The sequence below is a fragment of the Balaenoptera musculus genome, chromosome X (genome assembly GCF_009873245.2).
Source record: "Balaenoptera musculus isolate JJ_BM4_2016_0621 chromosome X, mBalMus1.pri.v3, whole genome shotgun sequence".
In the NCBI taxonomy this organism is placed as follows: domain Eukaryota; kingdom Metazoa; phylum Chordata; class Mammalia; order Artiodactyla; family Balaenopteridae; genus Balaenoptera; species Balaenoptera musculus.
Genome location: NC_045806.1, coordinates 56,406,047 through 56,433,418, shown reverse-complemented (window position 1 = coordinate 56,433,418; position 27,372 = coordinate 56,406,047). Strand labels below are relative to the sequence as shown.

Genomic DNA, 27,372 nt, shown 5'->3' with positions numbered 1-27,372 from the left:
TCTAGGCGCACAGGCTCAGTAATTGTGGTGCACGGGCTTAGTTGCTCCACAGCATGTGGGATCTTCCCGGACCAGGGCTCGAACCCGTGTCCCCTGCATTGGCTGGTGGATTTTTAACCACTGAGCCACCAGGGAAGCCCTGATGCTCTCACTCTTGCTTCTGTTGGAACTAAAGATCAGCATAGACTACTACTGGGGATTGGCCCAGAGGGGTTGGAACCAGTCTTGTTATGTGGTGGGAGCAAAATCAGTAGCTTCTGGCATAAACACTGAGGCCACCCATCGAGACACCCAAACAAATCTATTTCCTGCCTGTCTCACCCCTCCCTGGACAAATGGTGATCATGGCCCACCCAGGGCCCTGGGGCCCAAGGTACTTGGTCCCAGCAGGACTGCTTAGGTTTTGGTGCCATTCTGTTCCTACTTATATTTCTGAGGTGATTGAGTCAGGCATCCTGGTGGCACTCCAGGATGTAGCCAAGCCCGATCATTAAGGAAGCAGAGCACAGCCAGTTCAGGACTGACTGGGCTCTTAGAAGCTGTCCCCATGCAGCAGGTTTCTGAACCTTCATTTACTGTTTCTGTACTCACAGCCCCTCCCAGTAAGCGTCTGGCATCTTGGCTGGCTTGCTGCTTCCCGAGGCTCCTGGGGGTTCATGCATTTTAGGCTTTGTGCACCCTTGGGGACTGGACATTATTTCAAAGCGCTGTTCTTTAATGAACGTTCATGTCTCGTTGAGGAAGAAAATGAAGCTAATCATTCAGTGCAGTATACACACACATCTCTGAAGTGGCACAGTGCGGTGGAGAGAGTCAGACAGATGTGGTTTTGAATCCCAGCTCCTACACTTAACGGAAATCTTGGGCCAGTTAATTAACCTCTCTGAGCTTCAGTTTCTGTCTCTGTAAAAAGGAGCTAATGCCTACCTTTGTCGTGAGGATCAAATCAAATCAAAGACAAAGAAAGTATGTTGAAAACTCTAAAGTACCATACAGATATAAGGCAGTAGATTTCGTATGGTGTTGTCCAATTTGTCTGGCACTCTGTTTCCCCACCTTTTAAATGCAGGGATTACACTAAATTAGGATTTCTAACCTCCTGAAATCCATCTCCCTTTTTTATAGACAATAGCATCTCATACTCCCTGGAGAGTCTAACATGCCCCCCACTTCCCTGAGAGAAATGCCTCCTCCACCCATTTTCTGTGTAGACCCATCAGACAAGAAGATTCGATTTTATGTCGTTCTACTTTCTCTAATTTGTATTGTGAAAATGGTGATAAAACTACACATATCCCCAAGGGTGACTCTGATTCAGCCTCCACCTCCCAAGAATCCCTGGTTTAGACAATGTCTCAAGTCCCTTTCAGCTTCCTCATCAGCGATTCTAAATGCAATTTGTAGTAACCTTAGGGCAAGCAATTACTCCGGACAGCCAGCAGAGGGCAAAATGGAGTAGAGAATGGCCCCTAATGTCAAGGGTACCTCAGGGGCCTGGGAGGAACAAGGCTGTGTGACTATTTGAAGGCTGGGGGTAAGGGGAGGAGAAACTCTCCTTAGGGAGAGAGCCTACTTGGACTCTTACCATTTTTGACTTGGATTGCTGACCCTTGGCCCTGCAGATGCACCACGGCTGGCTGGGAGGATGAGAAGGACAGAGAGAGTAGTCACTGTGAGAAATGGACGCTTGCTCAGCCACCAGTTGCCAGGATTCCACCTCTGGTTTCTAGTCTTCATTTGTATCCCAATTCTGATCCCTCTCCCCTTTCTTGGGATGCGAGTGGCCACATTTCTACTAGAGGGTAATATGATTTTGTAGCTCTGCCACTTCATAGCTGTGTGACCTCAGCCAAATGTAATGCCTCTGAGCCTCATTTCCCTAACTGTGAAATGGGGATCATGAGAATCTCTGTCTGACCTCTGTCACAGGGATGTCTGAAGATCAACTGAGGTGACGAATATAAAATGCCCTGCAAGCCTTCCAGCACCGTGCAGCTGTGTAGATTGATCGCCGTGACCAAACAGCTGTAGTGAGGGAGGCTGAGATGAGGCAAGGCGAGGCGGCGGAACCTGCCAGTAGAGACGCATCAGGAAGCTCAGAGACTAGGGAGGAGCCCTTCAGGCCATGAAGGCAGAAGTCTAGGCTGGGCTTGACCCAGAGCTGGTTGGCTGATTTTCAAGGACATACTCTTAAAACTTCTAAGCTGCTGATGTCAGGTGGTCTGAGTGCCGACAAGGTGTCTGGGGTGGCTGGGGAGGCGGAGGCCCAGGTGAATAGGCCTGACTGGCAGCTGATTATTGGGTTTGGCTATGGTGACCCTCTGTCTCCTGGGGAATGGAGAAAGATGGCCACGAGGAGACTCAGTTCCCTTGCTAAAGGCAGGCCCTGGGGCAAAGCTTTCTATTCATAGAGATGGGAGGAGGCTGTGAATGAAGAAGCTCAGAAGCTCCAGGGTCTCCTCACAAGATAAAGCCTCAGCCAATTTAATAGGGAGCAAACTCAAGGGTGGCTCTAGCCTGTGGTCTTCCCTCCTCTCCAGCAAGAGAGCAATTCCCAGCCAACCTGGTTTTCTCGAGTTCCAGCTTTATCAGCAGCACCTGCAAAATAGGACAGGCCAGTCAGAGGGCGTGCTCTTTCTGCTTCCTTTTCTCCTCACCTAGGCAGCCAGGGGCACTGAGCTTTCGCTCCCTGTAGTGAAGCCCTGTCTGAGTGTTAGTTTCCAGGGCTCGGAAATGGAGGGAGAGTCAGGGTGCGATGCAGGGCACTGGGGTAGGAGAGGACACCCCTTCCTTCTCTTACTTGCTCCCGACCTGCATCTTCAGTGGGCCCAGCACCCAGCAGGGAAACCAGCCTCTCACCAACGCTCGTCTAAGGCAAGTGCCACCGAGCACCCAAGGGGACAGAGGAGAGTGTTTTCCTGCCACCACGTGACCCCGAGACGATGGTGCTTTGCTTCTTTAGCACTTTGCTCCCTTTCTGTTAATTTTCTTCATAGAGCGCATTGCCATTTGTAAATATCTTGCTTCTTTAATTGTCTCTCTCCTCCTGTAGGACATAAATTCCACGAGAACAGGGACCACTTATCAATATATCTCTTGCACATAGAAAGTGCTCAATTAATATTTGTGGGAAGATTGGATGAAAAAAAACCCCCTAACTGCATCTCTCGGGGCCACGGTGACACTGATTAGCCCTGTTTGAACTATGAGTCAAAGAATCTGAGTCTTGTGGCAGTAAAGACCCAGAGAAATCAGCCGTAAAGACTCCATTTCTGTAAAGCCCCAAGATACAAGAGGGGAACAGGAGAAGGAAATAACAACTGACCTAAGCCCAGATAGTCTGACTCCTGTCAACTTCAATTAGGCAGGTTTGGATCTGGATCTGTATCTTTTGGATGCCCTTCTGGGCCCAAAGGGAAAGATGCAAAGAGATTAAATGCTCTTCAAATGGGCAATGTGGCGGGGGAAGGATGTAGTGCAAAAAGCACTTGGTTCCTCAACAAGTTGAGGTGCCTTGGTGCCTGTGTCTGCTTCTTCCACAGCCTGAGTGATTCATAAGTTGCCAGCTCCTTGACCATCAGTGACTACTTGTCTACCTCTGTGGGAAAGACATTTCAGAGTTCAAGGCATGAGACTGCTCTAGGGCTTGTCATTCTGTCCAGTCCCCAGCATTCCTCCTCATAGCCTATTTCTAATGAAGCATCAGTATGTGAAGCTGAATGCTGGGAATCAGAGCGGACCAAATCCATCCCCTGTGGGAACTCTGGTGAACCCTTAGGGCCTCTGTCTCTGGCTCATGAGTTTACAGGGAGGCCTAGAGTCAGGGAGGGCTTATGATGGAAGGGCTGAGACAGGTCAAGAACAGGTGTCTCTTCCTTGACAAGCTGGTATAAACAAGAAGTTAGAGCAGGGCTTGTTCAATTCCCAGCTCTCTACTGAACTAGGAGACCTGCATTTCTTACTGCACACCACCATTTGAAACTGCTCTTGGGATCACCCACTCTTGCTCTATTAGAGAACTTTTAAGGAGCCTAGGAGGGTGGAGAGACGGAAGAACTCACCAGAAGGTCCCTGGAGACCAGGGGGTCCTTGAGGACCAGGAGGACCTGGAGGGCCAGGTGGTCCCATAACAGTTGTTCCTGGAATTCCAGGAATCCCTGGAATCCCCGGGGGTCCTTGGGGTCCTGGAGGTCCTGGAGGTCCTGGGGGGCCATTGGGCCCAGGAGGTCCTGCTTTCTTTCCTGAAAGACAAGATTAGGTATTACATTTGTAGTTATTGACTGAGAATGTACTGTCAGGAGTTCCACAGCCTTCTAATGACACAAAGTCGGCCCTCTGGGAGTTCCTGCTCTTAAAGAGGGTGATACTTTTATCATACGTGATACACACACACACACACACACATGCACACACACACTCCCTACCCTGTTTCATGAATAATCATTTACAGGTTGGGTTTGAAGATATAATGGCCCTCAAGGAGCTTAGTCTAGTGGGGAAACAGACACAGTCACACGATAGTAGAAGTGCTGCATTAGTGGTAGGGACAAAATGCTGGAGAGGCCAGGGAAGGCTTCAAAAAGGAGGTTACAGTTCGGCTAAGTCCAAAGGATCAGAATTGTCAAGTGGCTAGACCTGTGGGTCACTTTTTAGAATTGAGAACTGGGCTGTTGTTGAAGAGTGTGGCTTTCACGTTTACTGTCCAGGCCTGACCTTAGGAAGAATATCGGCTCCAGGAAGGTTTCCTATAGGAGTCGGGATGTACAGGGACTTGGGCTTGGGATGGAGGTGGGAATGTGGGATTGGAAGGAGTCTGGGAGATGAGAGGTGGGGGAGAGCAGGGCGAGGGAGGGAAGGTGGGTAGAGAGAGAGAGAGAGAGAGAGAGAGAGAGGGCTCGAGCAACATAAGGAAAGAAGGGGCAGTGGAGAGCACAGAGAGCTGAGCTGAGGAGGAAGCAGCAGGCAGGTTTTTGCTTTCTCAGCTGACCCCTCTAAACCCTATTTTTAAAGATCTCTGGGAAAGGAAATTCTGCACACTCCCTTGGTAACATGTTCCAATGTTTATCACCCCCTCACTGTTAGGAAGTTCTTCTGTATATTGAACTGAAATCCCTCCTGTGGCAGTTTAAGCTCTTATTCTATTGTTTGTATAGATAGAGAAGAATAGCTACCATCATGCACACAATAACCCTCAAGTGCTCAAAGACATTAAGTCACCTATCAACCTCTATTTTTATAGGCTAAATAATCTGGCTTCCCAAAGTCTTTTCTCAGAGGCCCTATTCTTGAATGTGTTATTAATCAAGCCACCAGATCCCTCCCCGTTTCCTCCTCGCTATCCTTTCAGAGCAGTCTCAGCCTTCTTATTCCATATTCCAGTCCTTCCCACATCCCTGCCAGAATGTAGCTATGTTAACAGAGTCATAACTGTGGTTTTGAACCAAAACCTCCAGTTCCTCCTGTTTAACCTCCTCTGCTCCGTGCAGTCCAATTCAAGCACTGCAGGTGGTCACAGGTGGGTGGCTGCTTCCTCCTTTCCCCGCTTTTTCACAATCTTGTGGAAGTGTCAGGAATGGGAGCCTTTCCGCAGACTCCATCATGGTGTCTTCACCTGTGATACGTTCTTCCTTTTTAAATATAACCCTGTCAAGTCTCACTTAAATACCTCCTTCCTGACTCTGCCTCCTGGCTCCCTGGGCTCTCAGGGAGGAGAATCCTGCTCTGATTTATCAGGTCCCCTTTTAAGAAGAATGCCGTGTGCTCAAGAAACCCAATCCCCATGGTAATGCCACTCAAGAGGTCACTTGTCCATGTCTAACCACATCTGCATTTGCAATGAAACAACAGGGTCATTGCAGGGCCCCTTCCCCAGGGAGGAAAGTAAGGAAGGTCCATAGAGCTTCTTCTCTCTCACGGAGAGACAGGAGTCTTAGCGTTTTCCCTGCACTTAGCAGCAAAAGATTGAATCTGCCCAGTTTCGAGATCTAGCTAATTTTAAGATGCCAAACAGGAAAGCCATCTCCCTTCAGATTTGGGCAGCTTCCAAGTCAGGCTTATTCAGCGCCCAAGTTTCAATTCCGGCAAGTGTACTGGAAAAAACAGGGAATCTGTAGTCAGGAGATAAGGCTGTAAGCCTCAGCTCTGCCACGGACGTATACTTTGGGTAAATCCCTTCCTCTCCCTGAGCCTTAGTTTCTCCATCAGTAAAACGAGGAGCTTGGCCTTGATGATTTCTCTAAGTTTCCTCCCAAGACTGAGGTTCCATAAGGAGGACTGACTTACCCCTGGCAGTCAGGAAACTTCCCTAGCCTGGTTATAAAGTCTGCTTCTCTCTCACTCTTCTCTGAGTGGCACAGACACAGGGGATGGTGCATAGTAGGCTGTCCTCTGTCCCAGAATGTCCAGGCCTAACAGTGATTTTTGAGCTAGAGGGGCTTCTGTGGGGAGTGTGAACTTTAGTGTCAAGACTGTGAGTCTCCTGTGATTCTTAAGGTAATTTCGGAAGAATTAGAGCCAGAAACTCCTGCAGTGAAAGTGAATAATGGTTGCAGTGTAAACAGAGAATGTTCACTTATGAAAATGCTAGAAGGCATCTGGGAACAAGCTCCTGCTGGGATCTAGTTCTGCAGCTGGTCCTCTTTGCTCCTCTGCAACCAGGTTTAGGTAACTGTGCTTCTCATCCTTGCATCCTTACAGAAAGTTGGCCCACAGAAGAGCATGTACAAAATGGCCCCTGGACCAAGAAGATGACTTTAGAGGACTGTCTTCCTTCTCTGGATTTCCTTACTTTAACAGAGCACCTCACGATACAAAAGCCCAGAGACTTTTGTACTTATCAAGTTACGCTGTGTAGTCTTAGATGCAAGAATACACACGTTCTTTTAGTGAAGCTCAAATTGTTGAAAGAATGAACTAAAAGCAAGAGAAGGGGAGAGAGAGAGTTATGGGAGGGGGAAAATTCCATTAAAGGATGGAAATTAAGTGAACAACTCAATTACCTCTTCAGGCATGTGTCTATTCACTGTGTCCAAGGAAATCAGTATTAAATGGCTTCTAAATCACTTTCAGCCAAGGCAAATGTTTAAAGCCTATGTGCATTCTCTTCCCAATAGTGGCCCACATACAAGGTAGCAGTGCTGGGCAGTGATTCGAGTCACTGCCAGAGGCATTGGGATCTCTTGAGTTTGTAATTTCAGAGCTTCTCGCCTAGACAACTGCCTTCCATTACCACCAGCAAGTGTGTTCTCTCGGTGCTCACCCCTTGGATGACACTTCAAATGGGTGTTGCTCCCCACCACACACATGCCCTATATTTGGGTAAATCACTAGCCTACTTGCTGTTCCCCCAGACACGACATGTTCTTTCATGCCTCTGAGAGATTTCAGTATGTAGTTTTCTTTGCTGGGATATTCTTCCCCTTCTTTTTTCCTCATCCTTCAAAGTCTAGGTTAGATAATGTTTTCTCTGAGATGTGGGACCAAGCATGAGAAGCTCATGCTTCTATGACTGCACTTTTTAAAATACTGTACTTCAGTTATTTGTGTGTGCTTCTGTGATTCCAACTATACCGGGAGATTTTGGAGGGTAGGAACCATTTTTCTTCATCTCTGTATCTCTCTTCCTGACAATTACAAGATGCTTATTCACTGTCTAGTGAATGAGTGAGTGGAAGAAAAACTTAGTAGCTGTCATTAGAAAGTGCTCTCAAGTCTACCTATTAAGAAAGAAAGGAAGGGGACTTCTCTGGTGGTGCAGTGGTTAAGAATCAATGCAAGGGACACAGGTTCGATCCCTGGTCCGGGAAGATCCCACATGCTATGGAGCAACTAAGCCAGTGCACCACAACTACTGAGCCCGCATGCCACAACTACTGAAGCCCGTGTGTTACAACTACTGAAGCCCACATGCTTAGAGCCCATGCTCTGCAACAAGAGAAGCCACAGCAATAAGAGGTACATGCACTGCAACGAAGAATAGCCCCCGCTCGCTGCAATTAGAGAAAGCCCGCGTGCAGCAACGAAGACCCAATGCAGCCAAAAATAAATAAATAAATAAATAAATTTATTTAAAAAAAGAAAGAAAGAAAGGAAGTCATCCCTGGGCTTGTGTTAGGAGCAGAGGGTGTCCTTGTCCAGGCCAGGGGAGCTTTCTAGGTTTGTTAAAATTTCTGTCTTAAAGGGATGTGATAAGAACGGAAAACTACACACTTGAAAGTCAAATTTGGGCTTCCCTTGTGGCACAGTGTTTAAGAATCCGCCTGCCAATGCAGGGGACACGGGTTCGAACCCTGGTCCAGGAAGTTTCCACATGCCGCGGAGCAACTAAGCCCCATGTGCCACAACTACTGAGCCTGCACTCTAGATCCCGCAAGCCACAACTGCTGAAGCCCGCGTGCCTAGAGCCCATGCTCCGCAACAAGAGAAGCCACCGCAATGAGAAACCCGTGCACTGCAACGAAGAGTAGCCCTCGCTCGCTGCAACTAGAGAAAGCCCGTGCGCAGCAACAAAGACCCAACACAGCCAAAAATAAATAAATAAATAAATAAATTTATAAAAAAAAAAGAAAGTCACATTTACTTTCTTAAAAGACAGAATAGCTTGGTGAATGCCCAGGCTCCACAAAGAAAGGTTTCCTCACTGACTCCAGTTCTCTGGCTATTTCCCAATTTTGCTCAGCTCAGGTCCTTAGGGGCCAGGCCATTCTTCAGCTTCTTTACAACAGGGACACAGATTTCCCATGTGGGCCATGGCATCTCAAGCCACCAGAGTACCCTAGTACTCAGAGAAGTGGCAGGAGGCAGCTGAACCCGGTCTTTTGGGCCTAGTCTGGGGTTGGTAATCTACTCTGTAAAGCTCCAGAAATGTTAACAGACAGAATCATCTCGCTTAGAGCATTTTAATGAGAACTCATGAATTTCAATCTATTTTCCTCCCAGGTCAGAACACAGAAAAAAAATAGGTACTTAAAACTGGTTTCGTGGTTGGTTCTTTTAGTCCTAAGGAGTGGACCACATTGCCTGGTCCTGTCTTTTGGAACCTGTTCTGTCTTTGGGTTCTCCTCTTCAAGCAGGCAAGCACTCGTACAAACTTGTGGGCCATTCCCATTGCAAGTACACTGGAGACTTACAGACCCAACAATGGCACAATGGATCCACTCAACTAGGAGATTCTTGGAAAAGACTAAATGATCAGGGTACTACTACAGCTGAGTTTTTCCATCACAGAGAAAATGATATTGAAACCCCAGAGCAAGAAATACCTTCCCTGACTATCTGAGAAATAAGAGAGGGATAGCTTTTAGGCCAAAAAATAGGGTACTGACATCTTTCAGGAAGTAGTATACCTAGTCCCTACAAGCAGTCTCAGGACTTCATTCATACCTGGCCACTGATTTGATAAAGGAGGGGAAAAAAGGGAGAAAGGAGAAGGGCAGGGGAAAGAGTAAGGAAGAATGAAGGAAAGAGATGTAAAATGAATTGTATGGAAGAGGGAGCAAGAAAGAAAAGCAAAAACAACTTTCACATGTTGCTAGGAAGCAATTCTATCTTTCATGGATCATCACTGAAAAGTGATATATATTTCTTATTCCTTGGAAGCTACAATACTCAAGAAGATCACACGTGATTGAGTAAAATAATGGACAACCAGCGTTGAACGAATATAAAAATCCTTCTCCCTTGATTTTTTCTTCTAATTTTAGAAAAGACATGACAGCAATTTTACAAAATCAGGAGCTTGACTTACCCTTTTTCTTGTTTTTAACTGGACCTGTTAAAAAGAGAAAATGGAAAATTAAGTCACTGGAAATTAACATAAAGTGTTTTCTTCAAGACAGTCACAGGAGGAATCCCCAAGACACTGCAAATTTGAGGGAGCCCCATGCCAAGGGTCAGGTTATTGGCAAGGTATCGCCCAACTATCAAACCTCCCCAATCTGTCTCTGACTGTTGTAACAATAAAGTTACAAGGAAGATTCTTCCCTAGGAAGAAAAGTCTTTCAGGCTTATTAGTCTTTGGAGTGAGGGAATGGGTACTTCGCCATAAAGATGAAATGCCCAGAAATGCAGAACTCAACAACCTTAGGACGGCATTCCATTAATTATGCAAGTCCTGAGATTGAAGAGTCACGCATTCAGGTCAGGAACTGATGTGAAGTCTCATGTGTTGAAGCTGGAAGGAAAAAAGGGTCATTTTCATGGAAGGAGCAGAGCAGCGGCAGTTTACTTTTTAGTCACTTCCTTATCGTTATTCAAATTGTTAGTTATTAAAACAGTGCAACCATAATACATTCATTTGGGGGCCACATGCACTCCCACTGTAATTTAACATAAGTTAACAGACACTTTAAAAGAAGTGTCAACAGTTTCATCGACAATGAAATCACAAGCATTTTCTGGGGAATTACTTCTAAAGAAAACATTTCTAATCAATTGAGGACACTCAGAAAACCCAAGGCTTTTCTCATATAGTTAGGTAACAATCACTCCTCAGACATACACAGTTTAGGTGTCTCCCAGACATGCAGGCATGTTTTTCCCTACTGGGGACTCAATTCACTTCATTCTGTAGGTGGATTTGATTTTCTTTAGGTGCACATATTTAAAAATCTGTTCCAAACTCCCATGAAGACCCTACTGGACAACATTAAACCCCTGTCAGTGCCCTCAGGAGCTCACAAAAAGACCAGCATTTGTGTATTGTTTTATAGACTAAAAAATCTATTTCCATCTATCATCTCATTTTATTCTTGCAACAAGCTTGGAATGATCTTTACCTATAAAAGCAGGCTCTATCAAAGATTCTGTCTGAGCAGACTTCAATCAGAAGTCAGTAAAGTCTCTAACTTGGAGGGCTGCCAGCGTGGCCATCAGAGCTTGCACAGGTCCCTCGAAAACCAATGTCAGTGTAGACTTCCCTGGCAAGGTAATTTCACGTGCAACAGTAGGTATCATTATGCGCAGGGGATGTTTATGGTTGGGTTAAGCAACCTGCTGCACTTAAGGTCATGGATCCTCCATTTATCCTCATTTTTTCTCTCTTTCTCTCCTCCCAGTTCTTGTTCTTCTTTCTTTACTGCCTATCTTTTATGTTTTTAACAACATTGAGAGCTTCTGAGAATGTACACAGAGGTTCTGGCAAGGAAGCACAGCTACACAGATACTACTGACTAAGAGGCAGCCTGAGAAGGGCCACCTCCTTGAACCAGAAAGCTGTTTGGGGAAGAATTTACACAGAAAGGCCTAACCCCATCAACCAGCTACCAGCCAACCAGTCAGCCACCTCAGTCTGGGAAAGCAGTGAGATGACAGCCATTGCAGCCATTGGCCTCATAGACAGATTGTGTTAGCCCTGGCCAAGTTTCTGACCATTTCAGCTGGTTAAAGGGTAAGTACTATTACATCAGACTTCAAATCAGGCTTTGAGGAAATCAGACGATCACCATACACCTAGTCCTTATTGAGCACACCTAGGGAAGGCACAGTAAATAATGAAACACAACTCTCCTCAGAGAACTTACAGTTGAATAAGAAAGTACTAAAGGGGGGAGACTTAAGGAATTATACTGGCTAGTTGAGGAAAAATAAACTCCTGGAGGAAGTCTGACCTATATCTACAAGGGAAGTTTGACCTATATCTACAAGGGAAAAGAGGGAAAGGGAAGTTAAAAATTTTTCGTTAACTTTTATGAGATGGATGGACCTAGAGTCTGTCATACAGAGTGAAGTAAGTCAGAAAGAGGAAAACAAATACTGTATGCTAACACGCATATATGGAATCTTAAAAAGAAAAGGTTCTGAAGAACCTACGGGCAGGACAGGAATAAAGACACAGACGTAGAGAATGGACTTGAGGACACAGGGAGGGGAAAGGGTAAGCTGGGATGAAGTGAGAGAGTGGCATGGACATATATACACTATCAAATGTAAAATAGATAGCTAGTGGGAAGCAGCCGCATAGCACAGGGAGATCAGCTCAGTGCTTTGTGACCACCTATAGGGGTGGAATACAGAGGGTGGGAGGGAGACACAAGGTGGGTATTTGGGGGTATATGTATACATATAGACGACTCACTTTTTTATACAGCAGAAACTAACACACCAGTGTAAAGCAATTATACTCCAATAAAGATGTTAAAATATTTTTTGGTTAACTTTTATTATTTTTATACCAGAAATACCTACTCATTATACGTACTTAAATGCCTGCACACCTACATACATAGAAAAGGGGAGCAAAAAGGAAAAAAATAGCTTAAATAAACTTCTCACGAATAATCAGTATTAACATTTTCTGCATATCTAGAAATTTCCTATGCATATAAATATGTATTTTTACAAAATGGGATCAAATAAAAATGTTGTTTGATAACTTTCTTCTATATCAATAACTACATTTCTACATTATCATTTTAAATTTGGATACACCAGCATTATACAGGTAGCTCTTTATATTTTTTTCTAGTTCTTTCATGATTTCATTTTTCGTATTTAAATCTTTAATTAATCTGGTATAGATTTGGTATACAGTGGGAGGCAAGGAGCTAACTAAAATTTTTATCTTTATTTTCCAAAATGGCCATGCCATGAAGAGTGCTGAGCATAACAGGGGCTCAAAGCCCTATCTTCCACTTCTTCTTGTGTCACAGAAGGGCTCCCAGAGAGCTTCCATCTATTCAGTGGACATTTGGCATATCCCTCAGAAAAAAATGAGGATGAAAAAATATGGACAAGATTATCCTTAGATTGTATCACACTTCCCATAGGTGCTAGTGAGTACATCATTTCAGCAGTATAGGAGTTCTAGCTCCCCGGTATTTTCTCTCTAGAAGACGGAAAACCACCATGGCCAGTAAATAATTCTTATGAGTTTCAACATGGTCCTCTAAGCCCTGGTTCTATATCTGCCATTCTCATTTCTTTTGTTTGAGGCCATTGTGGTTTCCCGTCTTCTAGAGAGAAAATACCAGGGAGCTAGAACTATCCCATATTAGACATGAGCATCTTGACCAGAGCAAAAGCAGTAACCTCTGCTGAGTTCTATACCTTTTTAGATATATTGATTTATTTTCTCTATATGCTTCAGAACCTTTTTCATGCCTACTCAGAGCACTACCACTGTCACATGTCTGTTTCCGTGGTAACAGTCTACATTTCTCTATCATTCTAATACCCTCTACTTGTAACCATCATGCTTTCTGCAGGCAAACCCCACAAATACATCAGAGTGGGACAGACAGCTGTGCAGTCCTTGGAACTGCTTTTATAGTAGTAAATTTGAGATCTGACAGGTTTTGATCAATGTGGCCAGGCTGTTTGCTATCTGATATTAAGAAAAGGGGGTTTTGTAATAGCATCAGGGCCATGGAAGCCAGCAGCAGTCCTAGCCTGAGTCTGGTCCTGACTCAATCACAAACTGACAATAAGGCAAGTGGGCCATTTTCTTCTGATTCTTCATCTTCTAAATTAGGGAATACCTTGTACACTTTGTCTCTATTCAAGCCTAGGGTTCTGATGAAGATAAATGACACCATAACTAAAGCTAACATTTATTGAATATATATGAGCCATGCACTGTGCTAGATGCTTTACATATCTCATTTAGGTCTTATGACAATCCAGCAAAGTAGTTATTATTATGCTTATTTTATAGATGAAGAGATGGATTAAATTAATTACACAAAGCCACACAGCCTGTACATATTTTCAGGTAAGCTGAAACTTCAGAAAGATTCATGTTTTTCTAGATGTGTTTTGAAAATTAAAAAATAAATGTATATATTTCCAATTTCTGGCTTCACGTGTCAAGCACTTGAAAGCCATCACTCCAATACTCACAATAAGAAAAAACTGAGCAAACTTAAAATCACTTCCTAGATCCATCAGAGAATTGAGGTCACAAGGCAAACTGCTGTTCTGTAAGATGGAGAGACAGACCGGTGGATATGGAGACTCATAGCAGACTAGGTGAAGAAGCCTGCAGCTGAAGCCAGTATCAGTAAGAATACTTTAAAACTGTAATCGACAAATTGCTAGATGCTCAGTGTGGACTAGCTCAAGGGCTAAAAATCCCCAGTGGGCCCAGCCTTAGGGGCTTCTCCACACTTTCATGCATTTTACCTGCAAGAGCACTACCAGGTTCTCAGAGAGAAGACTGGAGAAAAATTCTCTTGTCCTTCTAGCAAGAAGAGAGGAAAAGCAGCCATTTTGAAATATATCCAGACCTCTCTATTCTCTTTAACAAGGTCTGCCCTCAAGGAAAACTTTTATCAGAGCCTAACTGACTGGGGTTTTACCAGAGCTGAACTGACCTGGGGGACAGGAAATACCCAACTCAGGCACACTAAAAGATTGAGACCTAATCATAAGACTAATGAATGCTTCCATTCTACCCACACTTTATCATCACATTAACAGCACTCCTGTATAACAGGGGATTACAGCTAAAAACACTGCCAGAGCTTTATTTACAATAGCCAGGACATGGAAGCAACCTAAGTGTCCATCAACAGATGAATGGATAAAGAAGATGTGGCGCATATATACAATGGAATATTACTCAGCCATAAAAAGAAATGAAATTGAGCTATTTGTAGTGAGGTGGATGGACATAGAGTCTGTCATACAGAGTGAAGTAAGTCAGAAAGAGAAAAACAAATACCGTATGCTAACACATATATATGGAATCTAAAAAAAAAAATGTTCTGAAGACCCTAGGGGCAGGACAGGAATAAAGACGCAGATGTAGAGAATGGACTTGAGGACACGGGGAGGGGGAAGGGTAAGTTGGGACGAAGTGAGAGAGTGGCATGGACATATATACAGTACCAAATGTAAAATAGATAGCTAGTGGGAAGCAGCCGCATAGCACAGGGAGATTAGCTCGGTGCTTTGTGACCACCTAGAGGGGTGGGATAGGGAGGATGGGAGGGAGACGCAAGAGGGGGGAGATATGGGGATATATGTATATATATAGCTGATTCACTTTGTTATAAAGCAGAAACTAACACACCATTATAAAGCAATTATACTTCGATAAAGATGTTAAACAAACAAAAACAAACAAACAAAAAACCACTGCAAGTCTCAGACCCTACTTAAGAATTTTCCAGGGACATCCAAAGACCACATGAAGAGACTAAGGTAAGAACTATGGAGACAATTTTAGCCTCTGACACCACAGTTACAGCAAACAGTAAACACAGCCTAACTCTTAGTCAGATGAGCATAAAACCTTACATTACTGGTCTACCTACCTCAGTTACTTTTACCCAGTATATCATGTCTAGCTTTCAGCCAAAAATTACAAGGCATATTAAAAGGCTAAAAATACAGTCTGCAGAGATAAACCAAGCATCAGAAGCAGACTCAGAAATGAAAGAGGAGATATTACAGCTGATACCACAGAAACACAAAGGCTCTTAAGAGACTACAATTATGTGCCAACAATTTGGACAACCTAGAAAAAATGAATGAATTCCTAGAAACATACAATGTATTAAGACTGAATAATGATAAAATAGAAAATCTGAACAGACTGATTACTAGAAGGAAATTAAATCAGTAATCAAAAACCTCCCAACAAACAAAAGTCCAGGAACAGAAGGCTTAACTGGTGAATTCTACCAAACATTCAAAGACAATTGAATTAATAGCTATCCTTCTCAAACTCTTCCAAAAAATTGAAGAGGAAGGAACTCTCCCAAACTCATTTTACGAGGCCAGCATTACCCTGATATCCAAGTCACTTGAGGATGCCATAAGAAAAAAAAATACAAGCCAATATTCCTTATGAACATAGATGCAAAAGTCTTCAACAAAATAATAGGCAACCAGTCAACAATACATTTAAAAGATCATACACACTATGATCAAGTGAGAATTATTCCAGGAATGCAAGGATGATTCAACATTTGCAAGTCAGTCAATGTGATATGCCACATTACCAAAATGAGCGATAAAAATCATATGATCATCTCAATAGATGAAGAAAAAAACATTTGACAAAATTCAACATCCATTTATGATAAAACTCTCAAAAAGTGTGTTACCTCAACTTAATAAAGGCCATATTAGCTGACAAGTTAGCTAACAAGTCCACAGCTAACTTCATACTCAATGGTGAAAAGCTGGAAGCTTTTCCTCTAAGATCAGGAAAAAGACAAGGATGCCCACTCTTGCTACTTTTATTCAACACAGTATTGGAAGTCCTAGCCACAGTAATTAGGCAAAATAAATAAATAAATAAAAGGCATCCAAATTGGAAAGGAAGAAGCAGCACTATCACTATTTGTACATGATATGATATTATATATAGAAAACCCTGAAGACTCCATCAAGAAACTGTTAGAACTAATAAAGTTGCGGGATACAAAAATCAATACACAAAAATCACTTCTGTTTCTATCTGCTAATAATGAACTATCAGAAAGAGAAATTAAGAAAACAATTCCATTTAAAATTGCACTAAAAAGAATAAAATACCTAAAAATAAGTTAAACCAAGGAGGTGGTGACTCACTCAGAAGGCTCAGATGATGGTTAGCATTTTTCAGCAATAAAGTATTTTTTCATTTAAAAAAACCCAAGGAGGTGAAAGACCTGTATATTGAAAACTAAAAGACATTAATGAAAGAAAATGAAGACACAAATAAATGGAAAGATATTCCATGCTCATGGATTGGAAGAATTAATATTGTTAAAATGTCCATACTGCCCAAAGAAATATAAGATTCAGTGCAATCCTTATCACAATTTCAATGGCATTTTTTTCACAGAAATCGGACAAACAACCTCAAAATTTGTATGGAACCATAAAAGCCTCCAAATAGCCAAAGCAATGTTGAGAAAGAAGAAAAAAGCTGGAGGCATCATACTCCCTGATCAAACTATATTGCAAAATTATAGTAATTAAAACAGTATAGTATTGCATAACAATAGACACATAGCTCAATGGAACAGAATAGAGAGCCTAGAAATAAACCCACACATATGTGGTCAATTAATTTATGACAATGGAGCCAAGAATATGCAATGGGAAAAGGATAGTCTCTTCAATAAATAGTGTTGGTATAATTGAACAATCACATGCAAAAGAATGAAACCAGAGCACTATCTTACATCATACACAAAAATTAACTCAAAATGGATTAAAGACTTGAAACCATAAAACTCCTAGAAGAAAACATAGGTAGTAAGCTACTTGACATAAGTCTTGGTGATAATTTTTTGAATCTGACACCAAAAGAAAAAGAAACAAAAGCAAAAATAAACAAGTGGGACTACATCAAACTAAAAAGCTTCTACACAGCAAAGGAAACCATCAACATAATGAAAAGGCAGCCTATTGAATGGGAGAAAATATTTTCAAATCATATATTTGATAAGGGCTAACATCCAAAATATATGAAGCACTCATCCAACTCAATGGCAAAATACCCAAACAACCCAATTTAAAAATGGGCAGGACATCTGAATAGACATTTTTTCCCAAAGACATCCAGATGGCCAACCAGTGCATGAAAAGATGCTCTACATCATTTATCATCAGGGAAATACAAATCAAAACCACAGTGGAATACCACCTCACACTTGTTAGAATGGCTATTATCAAAAAGACAAGAAATAACAGGTGTTGGCGAGGATGTGGAGAAAAGGGAACATTTGTGCACTGTTGATGGGAATATAAATTGGTGCAGCCACTGTGGAAAAGAGTATGGAGGTCCCTCAAGAGATTAAAAATAGAACTACCAATTAATCCAGCAATTCCACTCCTGGGTATTTATCTGAAGAAAAAGAAAACACTAACCCAGATATATATATATATATATATATATATATATATATATATATATATATATATATATATACACGCACCCCCATGTTCATTGGAGCATTATTGATGATAGCCAAGATGTGGAAACAACCTAAGTGTCCATCAGGAGATGAATGGATAAAGAAGATGTGGTATAACATACACAATGGAATATTACTCAGCCATAAAAAAGAATGGAATCTTGTCAGTTGCAACAACATAGATGGACCTTGAGGGCATTATTCTAAGTGAAATAAGTCAGACAGAGAAAGTCAAATACCATATGTATGATCTCTCTTATATGCAGAATTTTAAAAAAATAGATAGATAAACAAACAAACCAAGCTCATAGATACAGAGAACAGACTGGTGGCTGCCAGAGGTGAGGGTTGAGGTGTAGGAGAAATGGGTGAACCTTTTTAAAGTTTAAGTACATTGAATTAAAAGATAAAAAGTTGCCTATCAAAAAAAAACCCAAACAAACAAAAAACCAACCCACTATAAAGGAATGCCTTTGATGGTAAAGAATTAGTGAGCTTGAAGATGTCAATAGAAACTTTATACATGAAATGCAAAGATAAAAAAAAATGAAAAAGATGGAAGAGAATGTCCAAAGATTGTGGTACAATTACAAATGAGGTTATATACACATAATGGGAATACCAGAAGAAGAAAGAGAGGAAGGAACAGAGGAAATATTTGAAGTAATATCAAATAAGAGTTTTCTAAAAGTAATGACAGACACCAAACTTCAGATCCAGGAAGCTCAGAGAATATCAAGTAGGACAAATACCAAAAAGTTGACCCCTAGGCATATCATATTCAAACTGCAGAAAATCAAAGACAAAGAGACAATCTTTAAAGAAGCTAGAGGGGGGTAAAAGGATAAAAATTACATTGGCTTCTCTTCAGAAAACATTCAAGCAAGAAGAGGGTGCAGTGAAATATTTAAAGTGTTAAAAGGAAAAAACACCAAGCTAGGATTATGTATCCAGCAAAATTATTCTTCAAAAATGAAGTTGAAATAAAGACTTTCTCAGACAAACAAAAATTGATTGAATTTGTTGCCAGGAGACCTGCCTTATAAGAAATGTTAAAAGAAGTTCTTCAGAAAAGGAAAATGATATAGGTCAGAAACTTGGATCTACATAAAGAAAGGAAGAGCATTAGAGAAGGAATTCATGAAAGTAAAATCAAATCTTTTATTTTACTTATTCTTAATTGATTTAATAGATAATAGTTTACTCAAAATAATAATAGCAAAGATGTATTCAGTGATTATAGCTTATGGATAAGTAAAACAAATGACAGCAATGCTATAAGGGATGGGGGGAGGAATTGGGACTACTCTGCTATAAGGTACTTGCACTACCTCTGAAGTGCTATAATGTTATTTGAAAGCGAACTTGAATAAGTCATAAATGTGTATCTCAAACTCTAGGGCAACCACTAAAATTTTTTTAAAGTATAATTGATATAAGAGAGGAAAGAAAATGGAATCATATAAAATGCTTGATTAAAACCAGAGAAGGCAGAAAGAGTGGAAGACAGAAAAAGAAACAAAGAAATGGACAATGAATAGAAAACAGTTACAAATATAGTAGATATTAATCCAACTATATCAATAATCACTTTAAATGTGAATGGTATAAATACACCAATTAAAAGACAGAAACTGCCAGAGTGGATAAAAAAACAATAACCAACTAACTATATGTTATCTGTAAGAAACACACTTTACATATAAAGATAAAGGTAGATTAAAAGTAAAGGGATAGTGAAAGATATACCATGCTAACATTAATCAAAAGCAAGCTAATTTCAGACAAAGCTGACTTCAGAGGAAGGAAAATGATCAGGAAGGAAGAGAGGCATTATATAGTGATAGAGGGGTCAATTCTCCAAGACATAAGATCCTTTAATGTGTATGTGGCTAACAACAGAGTGTCACAAAATTGAGGCAAAATCTGATGAACCCACTATTATAGAGACTTCAACATCCCTCAGTCTGTAATTGAAATATCCAGCAGGCATAAAATCAGTAAGGATATATTGAGCTGAATAGCACCATCAATCAACTAGATCTAATTGACATTTATAAAATACTTCATCCAACAATAGCAGGATATACAGTCTTCTCAAGTTCACATGGAACATTCACTAAGATAAACATTATGTGTCATAAAACATACCTTAGCAAATTTAAAAGCATAGGTATCATACAAACTATATACTCACATTACAATGGAATTAAAATAGAAATCAATAACAGAAAGTAGTTGGAAAATCATATATATTGCAACAGGAAAAAGATCTAAATGATTTTGGAAAATATTTAATCTAAGCTTCCACTTCAGGAAACTAGAAAAAGAAGAGCAAATTAAATTCAGAGTAAGCCCAAGAGAAGAAACGATTAGAATCAGAGCAAATATAAATGAAATTGAAAACAGGAAAGCAATAGAAAAAAAAATCAATGAAACGAAAAGCTGGTTCTTTGAAAAGATGAATAAAATTGATAAACCCTTACCCAGGCTAACCAAGAAAGGGAGCAAGAAGACACAAATTACTAATATCAGAAATGAAAGAAGGGCCATTACTACTGCTCTCATGTACATTAAAAGGATAATAAAATAATATTATGAACAAAACAAATCTGCCCACAAATTTGATAACTTAGATGAAATTGGCTAATTATTTGAAAGATACAATCTATCAAAACTCATATAAGAAGAAATATATAATCTGTACATATAATATGTAAAGGATAACTTGTTTATATATTAAAGAAATTGACTATATAATCTGAATAGGCCTAAACATATTAAAGAAATTGAATCAACAGTTAATAACCTTCTAAAACAGAAAGTACCAGGCCCAGATGGTTTCACTGGTGGATTTTACCAAACATTTAGGGTAGAAATTATACCAATTCTCTACAACCTCTTGCAGAAAACAGAAGCAGATGGAACAATTCCTAACTCATTCCATGAAGCTAGCAGTACCCTAATGCCAAAGCCAAAGACATTATAAGAAAGGAAAACTACAGACCAACATCTCATTGAAAATAGTTGCAAAAACCCTCAACAAAATATTAGCAAGTCAAATTCAACAACGTTAAGAGAATTATACACCACGACCAAGTGGAATTTATTCCTGGTGCACAAGGCTGATTCAATATTCAAAAATAAATTAACTTAATCCATCATACAGCAACAGGCTTAAGAAGAAAAAGCATATGATTGTATCAATAGATGCAGAAAAATCATTTGACAAAATCCAAGATCCATTCATGATAACAGCTCTCATCAAATTAGGAATAGAGGGGAAATTCATCAATTCGATAAAAAAATCTACAGAAAAATCTGTAGTTAATATCATACTTATGCTGAGAAACTAGATGACTTCGCACTAAGACTGAGAACAAGGCAAGGATGTCCTCTCTCACCACTCTAATTCAACATCACACTGGAGCTCCTAGCTAATGCAATAAGGTAAAACAAGAAAAGAAAAGGCATACAGATTGGGAAGAAAGAAATAAAACTGTCTTTGTTTGCAGATTACATGATTTTCTATGTAAAAAATCCCAGAGCATTGACCAAAAAGCTCCTGGAACTAATAAGCAAATACAATAAGGCTGTGAGATACAAGCCCAATATACAAAAGTCAATTACTTTCCTATACTAACAATGAACAACTGGAATTTGAAATTTAAAAAAAAACACTTTAGCACCAAAAAAAGGAGAAATATTTATGCATAAATCAAACAGAATATGTACAAGATCTATATGAGGAAAACTATAAAACTCTGATGAAAGAAATAAAAGCCTAAATAAATGGAATGATATTCTGTCTTCATGGATAGGAAGACTCAGTATTGTTAAAATGTCATTTCTTTTTAACTTGATCTATAGACTCAATGTAACCCCAAGTAAAAATCCCAGCAAGTTATTTTGTGGATACAAAAACCTCTGATTCTATATTTTATATGGAAAGGAAAAAGACTCACAATATTCAACACAATATTGAAGAATAAGAACAAAGTTGGAGGGCTAAAACTACCTGATTCAAAATTTAGCATAAAGCTATGGTAACCAAGATAGTGTGATATTGGTGGAATAACAGACATATAGATTAATGGACCAGAATAGGGAGCCCAGAAATAGACCCAAACAAATATAGTCAACTGATTTTTGACAAAGGAGCAAAGGCAATCCAATGGAGAAAGAATAGTTTTTTTGACAAATGGTGCTGGAACAAGTGGACATGCCCATGCAAAAAAGAATCTAGACACTGTCCTTATAACTTCCACAAAAATAAACTCAAAATGGATCACAGAACTAAATGTAAAACAGAAAACTCTAAAACTCCTAGAAGTCCCCCGGGCTCCCAGCATCTGGGCAGGTGGACCCCGGCTCTTCACAATCAGCCTCCAGCCAGGGCTTGCCCCGTGCTCTGGTCCCTTGCCCCACAGCCCTCCAGCTCCTGGGGCCACTGCTCTGGCCAGCACGCCTCCGTTGGCGACAGACCCATGGAGGAAAGAGGGGAACTCAGCCTGACCGGCGCCAAACAGAACACCTGAGTGTGGCTGGTGAAGGTTCCTAAATATTTGTCACAGCAATGGGTTAAAGGTCCTGGAAGAGGTGAAGTTGGGAAACTGCGGATTGCCAAAAATCAAGGAAGGATGGAGGTGTCATTTACTTTGAATGAGGCTCTTGCAAATATTCATGATATTGGTGGAAAATCAGGTTCAGGCAGTGCTCCTAGAGTACATATATTTGTCTTGCAAAGTGTTGGGGGACACACATTAACAGTGTCTACTGAGAGCTCATCGGATAAGCTTTCACTGGAAGGAATAGTGGTACAAAGAGCTGAATGCTGACCCACTGCCAGTGAAAAGTACATGAGATTAAAGAGATTACAAATAGAAGAACCTTCCAAACCTGTAAGGCTATTACAGCAACTGAACAAAGTTGTGACAACCAATTAAAAACCTGTTGCTAATCATCAATACAATACTGCATATGAAAGGAAAAAGAAAGAAGATGGAAAACGAGCTCGAGCTGATAACACATTTTAGAAATGCTGTTTTCAGCTTTTGAGAAACATCAATATTAATCTTAAGGACTTGGTGGACATCACAAAACAGCCTGTGTCATACCTGAAGGAAATCTTAAAAGAAATTGGTATTCAAAATGTAAAAGGGATCCACAAAAACACATGGGAGCTGAAGCCAGAGTACAGACATTATCAAGGAGGAGAAAAGAGTGATTAAGAACATTCAAAGCCTGCCTGCTAACAGAATAACTAAAGTGTGATGAGCTAAGCAAATGGCCTTGATATGTGAATCTTTGAGCACCATCTGTTACAGGGGGAAAATGACGGGTACTTTAACTTCTCTAGGTAAATTTTTAAAACAATAATTCTTTTTCTTTTTAACAGTTGAAATGAAATTTTATTATTTTTTAAATTTAATTTTATTTTTTTTATACAGCAGGTTCTTATTAGTCATCCATTTTATACACCTCAGTGTATACATGTCAAACCCAATCTACCAATTCATCACACCGCCACCCCCACCTCCCTGCTGCTTTCCCCCCTTGGTGTCCATATGTTTTTTCTCTACTACTGTGACTCAATTTCTGCTCTGCAAACCGGTTCATCTGTACCATTTTCTAGGTTCCACATATATGCGTTAATATACGATATTTGTTTTTCTCTTTCTGACTTACTTCACTCTGTATGAGAGTCTCTAGATGCATCCACGTCTCTACAAATGACCCAATTTCATTCCTTTTTATGGCTGAGTAATATTCCATTGTATATATGTACCACATCTTCTTTATCCATTCGTCTGTCACTGGGCATTTAGGTTTCTTCCACGACCTGGCTATTGTAAATAGTGCTGCAATGAACATTGGGGTGCATATGTCTTTTTGAATTGTGGTTTTCTCTGGGTATATGCCCAGTAGTGGGATTGCTGGGGCATATGGTAAATCTATTTTTAGTTTTTTAAGGAACCTCCATACTGTTCTCCATAGTGGCTGTATCAATTTACATTCCCACCAACAGTACAAGAGGGTTCCCTTTTCTCCACACCCTCTGCAGCATTTGTTGTTTGTAGATTTTCTGATGATGCCCATTCTAACTGGTGTGAGGTGATACCTCATTGTAGTTTTGATTTGCATTGCTCTAATAATTAGTGATGTTGAGCAGCTTTTCATGTGCTTCTTGGCCATCTGTATGTCTTCTTTGGAGAAATGTCTATTTAGGTCTTCTGCCCATTTTTGGATTGGGTTGTTTGTTTTTTTAATATTGAGCTGCGTGAGCTGTTTATATATTCTGGAGATTAATCCTTTGTCCAATGATTCATTTGCAAATATTTTCTCCCATTCTGAGGGTTGTCTTTTCATCTTGTTTATGATTTCCTTTGCTGTGCAAAAGCTTTTAAATTTCATTAGGTCCCATTTGTTTATTTTTGTGTTTATTTCCATTACTCTAGGAGGTGGATCAAAAAAGATCTTGCTGTGGTTTATGTCAGAGTGTTCTTCCTAGGTTTTCCTCTAAGAGTTTTATAGTGCCTGGTCTTACATTTAAGTCTCTAATCCATTTTGACTTTACTTTTGTGTATGATGTTAGGGAGTGTTCTAATTTCATTCTTTTACATGTAGCTGTCCAGTTTTCCCAGCACCGCTTATTGAAGAGAATGTCTTTTCTCCATTGTATATCCTTGCCTCCTTTGCCATAGATTAGTTGACCATAGGTGCGTGGGTTTATCTCTGGGCTTTCTATCCTGTTCCATTGATCTATATTTCTGTTTTTGTGCCAGTACCATATTGTCTTGATTACTGTAGTTTTGTAGTATGATCTGAAGTCAGGGAGTCTGATTCCTCCAGCTCCGTTTTTTCCCCTCAAGACTGCTTTGGCTATTTGGGGTTTTTTGTGTTTCCATACAAATTTTAAGATTTTTTGTTCTAGTTCTGTAAAAAATGCCATTGGTAATTTGATAGGGATTGCATTGAATCTGTAGATTGCTTTGGGTAGTATAGTCATTTTCACAATATTGATTCTTCCAATACAGGAACATGGTATATCTCTCGATCTGTTTGTATCATCTTTAATTTCTTTCATCAGCGTCTTATAGTTTTCTGCATACAGGTCTTTTGTCTCCCTAGATAGGTTTATTCCTAGGTATTTTGTTTTTTCTATTGCAATGGTAAATGGGAGTGTTTCCTTAATTTCTCTTTCAGATTTTTCATCATTAGTGTATAGGAATGCAAGAGATTTCTGTGCATTAATTTTGTATCCTGCAACTTTATCAAATTCATTGATTACCTCTAGTAGTTTTCTGGTGGCATCTTTAGGATTCTCTATGTATAGTATCATATCATCTGCAAACAGCAACAGTTTTACTTCTTCTTTTACAATTTGTATTCCTTTTATTTCTTTCTCTTCTCTGATTGCCGTGGCTAGGACTTCCAAAACTATGTTGAATAATAGTGGTGAGAGTGGACGTCCTTGCCTTATTCCTGATCTTAGAGGAAATGCTTTCAGTTTTTCACCATTGAGAATGATGTTTGCTGTGGGTTTGTCACATATGGCCTTTATTATGTTGAGGTAGGTTCCCTCTATGCCCGCTTTCTGGAGAGTTTTTAATCATAAATGGGTGTTGAATTTTGTCAAAAGCTTTTTCGGCATCTATTGAGATGATCATATGGTTTTTATTCTTCAATCTGTTAATACAATGTATCACCGTGTTTGCATATATTGAAGAATCCTTGTATCTCTGAGATAAATCCCACTTGATCATGGTGTATGGTCCTTTTAATGTGTTGTTGGTTTCTGTTTGCTAGTATTTTGTTGAGGATTTTTGCATCTATATTCATCAGTGATATTGGTCTGTAATTTTCTTTTTTTGTAGTATCTTTGTCTGGTTTTGGTATCAGGGTGATGGTGGTCTCACAGAATGAGTTTGGGAGTTTTCCTTCCTCTGCAATTTTTTGGAAGAGTTTGAGGAGGATGGGTGTTAGCTCTTCTCTAAATGTTTTTTTTTATATATAGATTTATTTATTTTTATTTATTTATTTTTGGCTGCATTGGGTCTTCATTTCTGTTCACGGGTTTTCTCTAGTTGAAACAAGCGGGAGCTGCTCTTCGCTGCGGTGCGCGGGCTTCTCATTGGGGTGGCTTCTCTTGTTGTGGAGCACAGGCTCTAGGCACGTGGGCTTCAGTAGTTGTGGCACATGGGCTCAGTAGTTGTGGCTCGTGGGCTCTAGAGCGCAGGCTCAGTAGTTGTGGTGTACGGGCTTAGGTGCTCCACGGCATGTAGGATCTTCCTGAACCAGGGCTCGAACCCACGTCCCCTTCTTTAGCAGGCAGATTCTTAAACACTGCGCCACCAGGGAAGTCCCAAAGATTGCATCTCTTCTCTAAATGTTTGATAGAATTCACCTGTGAAGCCATCTGGTCCTGGACTTTTGTTTGTTCGAAGATTTTTAATCACAGTTTCAATTCCATTACTTGTGATTGGTCTGTTCATATTTTCTATTTCTTCCTGGTTCAGTCTTGGAAGGTTATACCTTTCTAAGAATTTGTCCATTTCTTTCAGGTTGTCCATTTTATGGGCATAGAGTTGCTTGTAGTAGTCTCTTAGGATGCTTTGTATTTCTGCGGTGTCTGTTTTAACTTGTCCTTTTTCATTTCTAATTTTATTAAAACAGTAATTCTTGTAAAGTTGTTTAAGTGATTTCTGAGGAAAAAGAACACATTTATTTATAGACTTAACTTGTATTAAACCAGATTATTCATGATGGGCTTAGGGGTTGGGGGTTGAAGAAGGTTTTTCTTTTTAAATATTGACTTTTAAAATGTAAAATTAGGAAATGTTTTCTAAATGAGGACTCCCCGTCCTTTTTCTCTCTGAGGAGTTGAGGTAATACAGATTCAAAGTGAATGGCATAGCAGGAAAAAAGTAGTCAACTACAGAAACTCTCAAAAGGAATTAAAAGGCCAAAGTTCCTTATTCTGAAACAAAACAAAACAAAACAGAAGAAAACAGAAAACCTCCTAGAAAATAACATATGAAAAAAATCTACCTGACCCTGGGTTTGGCAGTGGATTTTCAGGTAGAGCTCCCAAAGCACAATCCATGAAAGAAAAAAATTGTTAAACCTGGACTTCATTAAAATTAAAAACTTCTGTTCTGAGAAAGACACTGTTAAGTTAATCAAAACACAAACCACAGACTGGGAGAGAGTATTTGCAAAACACATATCTGGTAAAGGACTGGTATCCAGTATATAAAAAGAACACTTAAAGCTCAACAATTAGAAAACAAATAATCCAATTAAGAAATGGGCAAAAGATTGAAACAGACACCTCACCAAAGAAGATATATAGATTACAAATAAGCACATGGTGCTCAACATCATATGTCATTAGGGAAATGCAAATTAAGCATGAGCTAGCACTGCACACCTACTAGAATCGCTAAAATCTGAAATACTGACAATACTAACTGCAGGCAAGTATGCAGGGCAACAGGAACTCTCATTCATTGCGAGT

General features: G+C 40.2%; 1 protein-coding gene and 1 pseudogene across 4 annotated transcripts in view; one reads left to right on the top strand and one right to left on the bottom strand.

Annotated features, from left to right (window-relative positions):
• Positions 1 to 27,372, bottom strand: part of EDA (ectodysplasin A) — a 370,977-nt gene that overhangs the window by 3,863 nt on the left and 339,742 nt on the right. For all 4 annotated transcript variants that reach the window (XM_036839116.1, XM_036839117.1, XM_036839118.1 and 1 more), the window contains exons 3-6: positions 9,746 to 9,769; positions 4,062 to 4,241; positions 2,564 to 2,598; positions 1,586 to 1,637 (exon numbers count right to left, since the gene is read on the bottom strand). In XM_036839116.1, the coding sequence (XP_036695011.1) occupies positions 1,586 to 1,637; positions 2,564 to 2,598; positions 4,062 to 4,241; positions 9,746 to 9,769 (291 nt within the window). The remainder of the gene's footprint in view (positions 1 to 1,585; positions 1,638 to 2,563; positions 2,599 to 4,061; positions 4,242 to 9,745; positions 9,770 to 27,372) is intronic.
• On the top strand, positions 22,340 to 23,083 carry LOC118888163 (annotated as a pseudogene).